Here is an 11,778-nt window from a genome sequence, read left to right on the forward strand (position 1 = left end):
CAAGAGGCTTTATGTGAGGGCGAGACAAGTCTCGAGTCTTCAGCAGAGGATTTTAGTGTTTCGTTATTATCTGCAGGCATTGCATCATATGTACTAAAGTAAATGCCACTAAAAAATCTGTCAGATTCATGAATTCAATCAACCCTTTCATTACAGAACAACCTTCAGTCTGAGGGACAGAACTGAAGAGTACATGCAGGAAATGCACAACAATATTGGCTAATCAGCTGCTTATTCTGTAGTTTGTACAGCAAGTGTGCTATACCATAATAGCTAATCCCCTGAGGCTTTCTTGAATTTTAAGGGAACAGAATCTGTAATTTACTTAAGACTACAACTGTAGCTACCCAAAGTAACCAGCCATTTCAAGCTGCACTGCCTCTTTAATTTTAACTTTTAGTGCTGACTTTTACAAGCTGATTGGGTGAGGGGCGTTCTACTTGTGCTGTTAATTGACCATAACATCAGGAGTTTTTCACACTATCACTGTATCAAGATTTGACAGCTGTACAAGAACCTGAAGCCATTTGAACGTTTTTACTTCTTACTTTGTGCACAAACAGAAAACGGACACTATTAAGATCACATTTCATGGGCTGGAGGTTAGGGAACCAGCCTCGTGACCGGAAGGTCGCCGGTTCGATCCCCAGAGCTGACAGCACATGACTGAGGTGTCCTTGAGCAAGACACCTAACCCCCAACTGCTCCCCGGGCGCTGCGGATTGGGCTGCCCACCGCTCCGGGCAAGTGTGCTCACTGCCCCCTAGTGTGTGTGTGCTCATTAGTGTGTATGTGGTGTTTCACTTCACGGATGGGTTAAATGCGGAGGTGGAATTTCCCTGTTGTGGGACTAATAAGGGTCACTTAATTTGACGACAGCTGATTTGGTCCGACTCTGAAGACGAGACGACACTAAATTCCCAAACTGTCGTCACCACTGAGCAGCTTTTCAGTCGGCAGCTGTGACAGAAGAACAGCTGAACAACCTGGAATCAGCCAGAAATGAACCCAACACCATTCGCCAGACGTGTCTGATCTTCAGCAGCTTCAGGTGATGATCACATCAACCGTCACAAAGGGGAAGAAATGTGATCTCAGTGATTCTGACTGCGGCATGATTTTTGGTGTCAGACGGCTGTTTTTCTATAACTGCAGATCCTCTGATCTGGAGTTTACCCAGAATAAAGAAAAAACATTCAGTGAGCGCCGGCTCTGTGGATGGAAACGCTTTGATGAGAGAGGTCAGCAGAGAATGGACAGACTGGTTCGAATTGACAGAAAGGCTACGATAACTCAGATAACCACTCTGTAAAATTGTGCTGAGCAGAAAAGCATCTCAGAATGCACAACTCATCCACCCTCAAGGCGGATGGGCTACAACAGCAGAAGACCATGTTGGGTTCCACTTCTGTCAGTTAAGAACAGAAAGCTGAGGCTGCAGTGGGCACAGATTCACCAAAACTGGGCTACTGATGTAGCCTGGTCGGATCAATCTTGATTTCTGCTGAGGTACACAGATGGTAAGGTCAGAATCTGCATGAATCCATTGATCCAACCTGCCTTGGATGTCAGCAGTCCAGGCTGGTGGAGGTGGTGTAATGGGGTAGGGAATGTTATATACATATATATGAGTATTGTTGCTGACCATGTGCGTCCCTTCATAGCCACAATTTACCATCTTGTAACGGCTACTTTATGCAGGATGATGCACCATGTCACAAAGCAAAAGTCCTCCCAAACTGGTTTCATGAACATAACAATGAATTCAGTGCTCTTCAGTGGCCTTCGCAGTCACTAGATCATAACCCAATGGAAAACCTTTGGGATGTGGTAGAACAGAACATTCGCAGCATGAAAGTGCACCTGAAAAATTTCAGAACTTTTGCATGATGTAATCATCTCAACATGGACCAGGATCTCAAAAGAGTTTCCAACATTTTGTGGAATTCATGCCATGAGAACTTGAGGCTGTTTGAACAGTAAAGGGATAAAGTATTAGGTAAAGCTACGTTCACATTACAAGCCTCGTTGCTCAAATCCAATTTTTGCTCAAATCCAATCTCTGACACGACGGTTCACACTCGTTTAGGTTAATGACTCAAATCCTTCATTGATGTGCTGAACCAGCGTCCTGAAGTGACCCTCATGCACACATCCAACTCAGTAACATCACTGCATCATCAACACAAACTAACGAGCAGAACAAGAAGATCATTAACTCTGATCAGCTCTCAGCTTCATTATTAGAGTGAGACAAAGTGTAAAAAGCTAAGATAAGCTGCTTTTCCACCGTTTACAGGCTTTAACATCTGTTCGGCGCTGCTGCCATGTCACGAATTCCGATCTGAGCGTCACATTAAGGTCACATGGCCACGAATCGGATACGTATCTGATCTAGGACCACATATGAAAGTGACTCAGGTCGGACTTGAAAAGATCAGATTTTCGTGCCTGAAAACACCCTAAAAACATCAGTCTTGGAAATGAATGGTTGGAAATGAATGGTTTCATTAATTTACAGCGCTAGGGTTGGTGGTCCTAATGTAATCAATGTTATACATGCTGATGAAATGTCATAAGTCTTAAGTCTCAGGTCAGTTAGGGCAGAGTCCTCATTTCTGGCTCAGTGATTGAACACTTGGCAGTTTTAGTGCTGTCTAGCGGCTGCAGTGCTGGGTGTAAAAACACACGAGTCCTACTTTAGATTCTGAGCAGATAAAGGGGCTTGACTTTGAAGGCTACTGAAAAAGCGTGCAGTGTCTAGTTTGGATGATCGTGTGCAATGGCACGGCTGACAGGGAGATGTGACGGCCCTTTGTTAAAAGTCATGTCACTGTGATAATAGCGTTTTTCAGTTGGAGCTGAAAGGAGGGGAATTGCGCCAGTTTTCCAAGATTTCTGCAGACTTCAATGGTAAAGATGTAAATCATTCAGACTGTTCTGAGATGAAATGCAGGTTTTTAAAAGAAAGAATTGCTCACAGTGGTGCTGATTGGAACCAAACATCTGAAGAGTTTAATGCTAAATCACAGACAGTTATTGTACCAAATAACGGTCATTGGTTATTGTACTAAATGGTCACTGCACTTACAACCGTTGATAGTTTTAAGAAGGTTTTGGCCTGAGACGTATTTTCAATATACACCGATCAGGCCTAACATTATGACCACCTCCTTGTTTCTAGGCTCACTGTCCACTTTATCAGCTCCACTTACTGTATAGCTGCACTTTGTAGTTCTACAGTTACAGACTGTAGTCCATCTGTTTCTCTGATACTCTGTTACCCTGTTCTTCAGTGGTCAGGACCCCCGTGGACCCTCACAGAGCAGGTACTTTTTGGGTGGGGAGCCATTCTGCACAGTTTGTGCTGGTCATCCTCTAGACCTTTATCAGTGGTCACAGGACACTGTTGGCTGGTTATTTTTGGTTGGTGGATGTTCTCAGCCCAGCAGCGACACTGAGGTGTTTAAAAACTCCAGTGTCTGATCCACTCGTACCAGCGCAACACACTAACACACCACCACCACCCACATAGTACCTGCTCTGTGATGGTCTATGGGGGTCCTGACCACTCTTTTGAATGTAATTGAGCAATTAAATGTAATTGAGTAAAAATGCAAGTAGTTGCTGAATATGTCTACAGTTATGTCCACAAATCTTCCAAAATGATAATTACAGTGTAATATTTCAACCCTGGCTAAGATTAAAAATCAGCATGATGTTACTTGCACAAAGCTAATTGGTGGGTATTCGTTTTCATTTACTGTTAGCAACATTAGCTTTTTTTTTTGCCTGAACTGTTTCTTTAACAACGAGGTTTCAACGTGAATTTTGGCCTTGCTGCTCCACGCTAGCGCAGCAGTGGGATTCTATCAAAGGGATTTCAAACAAAGGACTCGTGCATTCCTAGCCCCTGGCTTAGCACCGCTGTTTGCACTTCAAACGGATCTTCATTCATTTGGCCCACTGGCTGACACGAACAGTGAAGTGTGGGACGACAATAGTTCCCGCTCATGGCTATCCCGCAGCATGCTAGGGCTAAGAATCTTCCCCATAATTTGACACACGTTTCTTGTCAAGTTGCTCTTCCTTCATTCAACCAAAAGCCTAAGGAGCTCTAATAAAGACAGTGTCCTGAGTGGACGTGGGTAAGACGTTAGTGCTAGGACGTTTACCCATGATATGACGTACAACTCCTGGTCACTTTTCCCACAGACTAAACAGCACACAGTCATTCTTTACTGTAAGTCTGGGTAAATCAGAGTAGCTACTTCATTACTAATATAATACTGTCCTCCTGTTGTTTTACATTTACGGCATTTGGCTGACGCTCTTATCCAGAGCGACTTACAACTTGATCATTTTACACAGGGAGGCCAAGGTGGTGTTAGGAGTCTTGCCCAAGGACTCTTATTGGTGTAGTGTAGGGTGTTCGCCCAGGTGGGGGACTGAACCCCAGACTACAGTGTAGAAGGCAGAGGTGTTAACCACTACACTATCCCAACTGCAACAGTTTTACTTTGAGAGGGAAGCTCCTATGAATGCAGATGCAAGGTGAAACAGCAGTGACCACCAGTGACCCCTTTTTTACCTCAAAATAGTGTTTACAACAGTAAAACGTTAATAAATCTCCCCGATGAATCCAGAGACATAAGAGTGTCCTGACTGGACGTGGGGAGCCCACAGCTGGCCTCTAATAGATCACAGAAACTCTAGCTACATGGGTGCAACCACAGATTCACATACCTAGATGCCAGGTTGACCGTTGGTCTCTATCTGACGCAATACGTCTGAACGTCCGCCATGTTGGAGAGGTCAAGATCCGCTTGTGAACAGATTCACTTGTGTCACGATTGGCCCCTCCCAGGCCTGTCCATGTGCTTTGTGTTTTGGATCTTCCATGTGCATTTGTTTTGGTTCAGCCCCCTTGTTTGTTGACTCCGCCCCTGATTGTTTTCACCTGTCCCTCGTTATCCTTGCTTTATAAGCCCTGTGTTTGCCCCTTGTGTTTGCTGGTCTTTGTTTGTATTTGTACTGTTATCTTGTGTGTTGGTTGTACTGGTCTATGTACAGTTGTTGGTTCTGTTTTATTCTTGTCTGTCATGTCTACCCCCCCCGTTCAGTCCGTGTTGGCTATGTGAACCTTGACCGTTTCCACTATGACCCTGGATTTGCCCTTAATAAATCTCGCTTATCTCAGCACGTGCGTCCGCCTCCTCGCTCCCTGTTACAGAGAGACGAAGAGTCTCAGGATTAAATCAGCCTCAACTTCCTTATTACTCAACCGATTTTCACCGGATTTGTTTTGTTATAATCCTCAGACACAGATTAAACTTGGCTGAATGGACTGCTTTCGGTAGCTTTTATCTGTTTAATAACTGACCAGCTACTCAATCTCACAATCAGCAAATCCATCAGTGTGTGAATCTCCTCTCATCTTGATACACATAAAAATAAACCCCTCAAAACACGATGAGAAGGACGAAGCTAAAGTTGGCTTCCTATCTGGCAGCTTCTTGTTTGAATTTTCCTGTTCCACCTTAAATGGTGCAAAAAAAAGGAAAATTTGAACAAGAAGCTGGCTGAATCACCATTTAAGGTGGAATGGGAAAATTCCAGTAAGAAGCTGGCTGATGCACCACTTAAGGTGGAACAGGAAAATTCCAACAAGAAGCTGGCTGATGCACCATTTAAGGACGAGTGGGAAAATTCCTACAAGAAGCCGGCCGATGCACCATTTAAGGTGGAATGGGAAAATTCCAACAAGAAGCTGGCTGATGCATTATTTAAGGCGGAATGGGAAAATTCCAACAAGAAGCTGGCCGATGCACCATTTAAAGTAGAATGGGAAAATTGCAACAAGAAGCTGGCCGATGCACCATTTAAGGTGGAATGGGAAAATTCCAACAAGAAGCTGGCTGAAGCACCATTTAAGGACGAGTGGGAAAATTCCTACAAGAAGCCGGCCGATGCACCATTTAAGGTGGAATGGGAAAATTCCAACAAGAAGCTGGCTGATGCATTATTTAAGGCGGAATGGGAAAATTCCAACAAGAAGCTGGCCGATGCACCATTTAAAGTAGAATGGGAAAATTGCAACAAGAAGCTGGCCGATGCACCATTTAAGGTGGAATGGGAAAATTCCAACAAGAAGCTGGCTGATGCACCATTTAAGGTGGAACGGGAAAATTCCAGTAAGAAGCTGGCTGATGCACCACTTAAGGTGGAATGGGAAAATTCCAACAAGAAGCTGGCCGATGCACCATTTAAGGTGGAATGGGAAAATTCCAACAAGAAGCTGGCCAATGCACCATTTAAGGTGGAACGGGAAAATTCCTACAAGAAGCTGGCCGATGCACCATTTAAGGTGGAACAGGAAAATTCCAACAAGAAGCTGGCTGATGCACCATTTAAGGTGGAACGGGAAAATTCCAGTAAGAAGCTGGCTGATGCACCACTTAAGGTGGAATGGGAAAATTCCAACAAGAAGCTGGCCGATGCACCATTTAAGGTGGAACGGGAAAATTCCTACAAGAAGCTGACCGATGCACCATTTAAGGTGGAACAGGAAAATTCCTACAAGAAGCTGGCCGATGCACCATTTAAGGTGGAACGGGAAAATTCCTACAAGAAGCTGGCCGATGCACCATTTAAGGTGGAACGGGAAAATTCCAACAAGAAGCTGGCCGATGCACCATTTAAAGTAGAATGGGAAAATTGCAACAAGAAGCTGGCCGATGCACCATTTAAGGTGGAATGGGAAAATTCCAACAAGAAGCTGGCTGATGCACCATTTAAGGTGGAACGGGAAAATTCCAGTAAGAAGCTGGCTGATGCACCACTTAAGGTGGAATGGGAAAATTCCAACAAGAAGCTGGCCGATGCACCATTTAAGGTGGAATGGGAAAATTCCAACAAGAAGCTGGCCAATGCACCATTTAAGGTGGAACGGGAAAATTCCTACAAGAAGCTGGCCGATGCACCATTTAAGGTGGAACAGGAAAATTCCAACAAGAAGCTGGCTGATGCACCATTTAAGGTGGAACGGGAAAATTCCAGTAAGAAGCTGGCTGATGCACCACTTAAGGTGGAATGGGAAAATTCCAACAAGAAGCTGGCCGATGCACCATTTAAGGTGGAACGGGAAAATTCCTACAAGAAGCTGACCGATGCACCATTTAAGGTGGAACAGGAAAATTCCTACAAGAAGCTGGCCGATGCACCATTTAAGGTGGAACGGGAAAATTCCTACAAGAAGCTGGCCGATGCACCATTTAAGGTGGAACGGGAAAATTCCTACAAGAAGCTGGCCGATGCACGTGCCGCTGACATGACTGGCCGCACCCAATGCAGCACCTAGGTGTGCGTATCTATGGGTGCAACAAGCAGAGCTAGCATTAGCATTAGCCTTAGCCGCAGAGAAGAACAGAGAGAAATGGAGTCGCGCCACATGGGGCTGAGCCACATAAAATATTCATGTTCCTCCATCACAGGAGACGGCAATGAACGCACACACTCTCTCCAGAACACCCCACAGACGGAGAGCAGATACGCACTCGCTCGCTCTCTCTCTTCTTTTCTGTTTGGACTCTTTTATCTCCAGGACTCTCCCTTTAAAGTCTCCAGCTCAGATGCTGCAGTAGTGTTGCCTATTGTTTCATCTTCTCTTCACAAAGTCCTTGACTAAAGGTTGCCTTCAGAGAGATGGGGTAGCATTAGCATTAGCCTCCTCTGTGATCAAAGCTTTTTCAGCACCTTCCTGGAGGCCACTGTGGTCATTATGCACGATTTCTGGGCTAGGAAATGCCAAGCAGCTAATTGCTAATGGTGATGTTGCCAACTGGAAGCTATAGTCAGGGCTGGGTTGTAACGGAGCACAGGTAATGGCACTGCGTAATCAGAATACAACCCATCACTGATCCAATGTGAGCCTTTCAGTTGGCAGCTGAGATAGCCCTACTGAAATAAGGACCATTAGAAACCAATAGGATTAAAATCGTTTGGCTTTCAAATGGGAATTGGCTTCAAAACCATCAAATGCATTTAGAATCAGCCTTTGCCCACCTGTTAAACCATAAGGAAAACCATTGTGTTTACCAGATCTGATTGAATAGAATAGAATATTCTGATTATAGATCAGGACGGAGCTGTTTATGCTCACTCTACTCAACAATCTTATGGAAAATCTCTGTTTACATGCTCACAACAAGTAACCCAAGCCACAATAACACACATGTGTAGAGAACCGCTTAGTGTAGACGTTACCATGACAATGAGCATCATATAAGTCCAGTCAGAGTGAGATGAGCAGCAGTGAGCAGTGCTTGTGTTTTTAATCACTATAAAATGATGTCAGACTCAGGAAAACGTCCTTCACATGTCCTTATTAAAGAAGGCCGAGAGGAAGACGTCGTGTTCTGAGACACAAAAGCTGGATGTCCGTCCCACCGCCGTCTTTTCGATCAGAGCAGAAACTTCGTCTCCTCTGCAGACCAGTTTCTGCTCCGCCACGTTGAACATTATAATGAATAAACCGCTATGATGAACAAACACGCGCAGAATGTACTTAAATTTTCCGACTGGGAATGTAATCAGATACAGGCGTTTACATGGTTATTATTCTTTTATTTAACTGATTATTAACAATATTGCCCACCTCGTTCAATCAGATAGAAATTGTATTCCAAATGGCCTCGAACGGACTAGTCTTTTCTGACTGAGGTGTATATATGGACATACTGAATTCCGATTGATCTCTTAGTTGGATTATTAATGGATTATTAGGCTGCATGTATACATGGCTATTATGATATCAACCCATCAAAAAAAGCCAAAACACACTACAAAACCATCTGGTTCCTATGAGTTTCTTAGGCAGGGAGAACAACTGGACAAACGGGAATGATCCAGAAATAATTCAAAAACACTTCAGCAGACAGAATGAGTTGTCAAATGCTTTACAGCAGTGGTCAGCAATGCTGGTCCTGGACATCTACCATCCTGCAGAGTCTAGTTTTAACTAAAATTAAAAGTCTTCTTCAAAAGTCCTTGAGTAGTTGGCTCAGATGCATAAGTGTTAGATAAAGGGGATGGGGCAGCTGTTGGAAGTCGGAAGGTTGGTCCTAAACTCTACAGGAAAGTAGGTCTCCAGGAGGTGATTTGGTGACCACTGCTTTACATACAAGCTCATCTGGCGAATACTGAAAAAGCTGAGCTGAACTTGATATTGTGACAGTTTTACTGGCTCCATTTGTAACACAGGCTAGTTTTTTGGTGACAGGAATGCCAGTTTTACAGCACATTTGCTTCATGTTCTGATGCTTAAATAGAAGCTAATGTAGCCATTTTCTGTTTTCGTGTGTGGTAAAGCAGCAGTGCTCAGTGAAATGGTGCTGTTACTTGTGGGTAGATCTTCAACATATCAGATTGTGGGTGGTCAGAACTGTTGTATCATTTTTAGCAGGTAATCATTAATCTGTGTTGGAACACATTTTATAGTAATCTTCCCAGCCCTGACTATAATTTGAATTATATTAGTCCTTGAATTATATTAGGCCTAGTGCTGGAGTTCAGACTCAAATATGAAGAGTCGTTTTGTCCTTTCAACAAAAATCAAGCCACAGCATTTTAGGGGCAGTCGTGGGCTGGAGGTTAGGGAGCTGGCCCTGTGACTGGAAGGTCGCCGGTTCGATCCCCAGGACAGTCCATGACTGAGGTGTCCTTGAGCAAGACACCTAACCCCCAACTGCTCCCCGGGTGCCGTGGATAGGGCTGCCCACCGCTCCGGGCAAGTGTGCTCACTGCCCCCTAGTGTGTGTGTTCACTAGTGTGTATGTCGTGTTTCACTTAACGGATGGGTTAAATGCGGAGGTGGAATTTCCTCGGTTGTGGGATCAAAAAAGTATCACTTAATTTATGTCTCTTTTACCATCTTGGCTGTAAATATGTCTCAGTATGTGCCAATATAAATGATATATATATAATAGAAATGTAAGAATACACAGATTTACTTTACCTTTTTTCTTGCATCTCCGGCTGGAAACTTTTTCACAAAAGATGAATATTTTATTGTATAATATCCCTGAACACTCATTTTTTTACAAGGCTAAAGTCACTTCTCATTCGCCGGGTTCTTGTTCCAATTTTCCCGTTCCACATTACCTGGCACCTGAGGCACTAGAATGTACAGTACTGTGTGAAAGTCTTAGGCACCCAAAACATATTTTCAAAATCTATTTATTTATGTTTATTTGCTTTGAGAAAAGTGTTAATATTGAATAAACAAAATTCATAGAACATTAATTAATAATGATTTTATATATAAACAGTGATTTTCTGGATGTTGGTGTGTTTGTTTACCCATCTCCAAGCCGCTCCTCGAGGAAGCCCAGTATTATATGTAGTTAAAAAGCAGCTCCTGGTTTGACCAATCAGTGCTCAGTAAATTGAGCTCATGATGTAATTGATGATATTAACGAGTCTCTGTGGCGGCTGTGAAGGTGTCCAGGAAAAATATGGACCCAAGAAATTCTTGTTACTTTTTATTGTTTTTCTGTTTATTTGAATTATGAATACGACTTTATTCTAATGTATCTTGTGATAAACTCACTGCTGAGGGAAACTCTTTAAACATTTGCTTAGATGCCTAAAACCTTCGCACAGTACTGTAACAGCTGCTCAATTTAAGGCGGAACAGAAAAATTTGAACAAGAAGCTGGCAAATGAGAAACTGACTTCAGCCTTGTGACTTTTTAGTGTTTGTCAGTTTCTCGTTGTGGATTAAACGTATCAGGAAACCAGCTGGAGTGGTTCTAAACACAAATAAGTCCATTCGTCTCCAAATGATCGATGTTCATCTTAAATCTCTCTCTTTGCCTTTTCATTAGATACAACCTAGATGAGATTGTTCTGTGCGTTGCTATGGTGACAGCAGCCTGCACACCAACCTTCAGGGTTAATTAGCAGTTCTACATTAACTCCAGCGTTTAAGACCATTTACTGTTAAACTGTGCTGAACGATCAGCAGAGCTTTATTTTACTGTAAAGGAGGATGATTTTATTATTACCTACTGATCTAATTCTGCTGTGGAGCCACAACAGGGCAGTAAAAGGGACACATGTTGCTGAGCCCTGGCCTTGTGCTAAGGCTTTCTCTGTAGGCCAACTAATGTTAAATGTGGCACAGCAGCTCAGCACATAAACAAAACAGCTTCCCCTCATCCCCCAAAGCAGTGAACCATCTGGCATTTTGAGAATGGCATTATCTCCCCATTTGCAACAGGGTGTTCTAACCTTTTGAAGATTTAATATTGGTTTCAGAATTGTGGTAAACTCAGCCTTTATGCCTCTGTAGCAAAATCTAAGGATGACTAATATCGTTCGTTTCCCCACAGAAAAGCGAGCTTATGACTTCAGACCTGATTGAAAATGGACAAAAATGCACCCACTCACCCACAGTGCCCAGCGCAACGTAGCCGAAGATGACAATGATGAACAGCACACAGCACAGTACGTCTGTGCAGCTTCTGTAAAAGAGGAGAGGAGAGAGGGAGTGAGGAAGATGGAGAGTGCACATCCCCATCATTCAGGAGGAGAGAGGGTTTAAAAGAGAATGAAGCAATCACAGTTCATATAATGCCATCTTTGTCTGCTCACAGAATATACGTTAAATGCCTTTATAAATGATTAATTACATCATGCGGCTCAGCTACGCAGCCATTCCTTGTAGATGGGAAGAAAATAAGAAGCTTTAAGTTACTTCAGAAGCAATCAAAAGGG

General features: G+C 43.4%; 1 protein-coding gene across 3 annotated transcripts in view; it reads right to left on the bottom strand.

Annotated features, from left to right (window-relative positions):
- Nucleotides 1–11,778, bottom strand: part of slc44a5a (solute carrier family 44 member 5a) — a 167,682-nt gene that overhangs the window by 42,990 nt on the left and 112,914 nt on the right. For all 3 annotated transcript variants that reach the window (XM_017712250.2, XM_037531081.1, XM_017712249.2), the window contains exon 3: nt 11,452–11,525. In XM_017712250.2, the coding sequence (XP_017567739.1) occupies nt 11,452–11,525 (74 nt within the window). The remainder of the gene's footprint in view (nt 1–11,451; nt 11,526–11,778) is intronic.

Source organism: Pygocentrus nattereri, chromosome 19, assembly GCF_015220715.1.
Source record: "Pygocentrus nattereri isolate fPygNat1 chromosome 19, fPygNat1.pri, whole genome shotgun sequence".
Classification (NCBI taxonomy): Eukaryota; Metazoa; Chordata; class Actinopteri; order Characiformes; family Serrasalmidae; genus Pygocentrus; species Pygocentrus nattereri.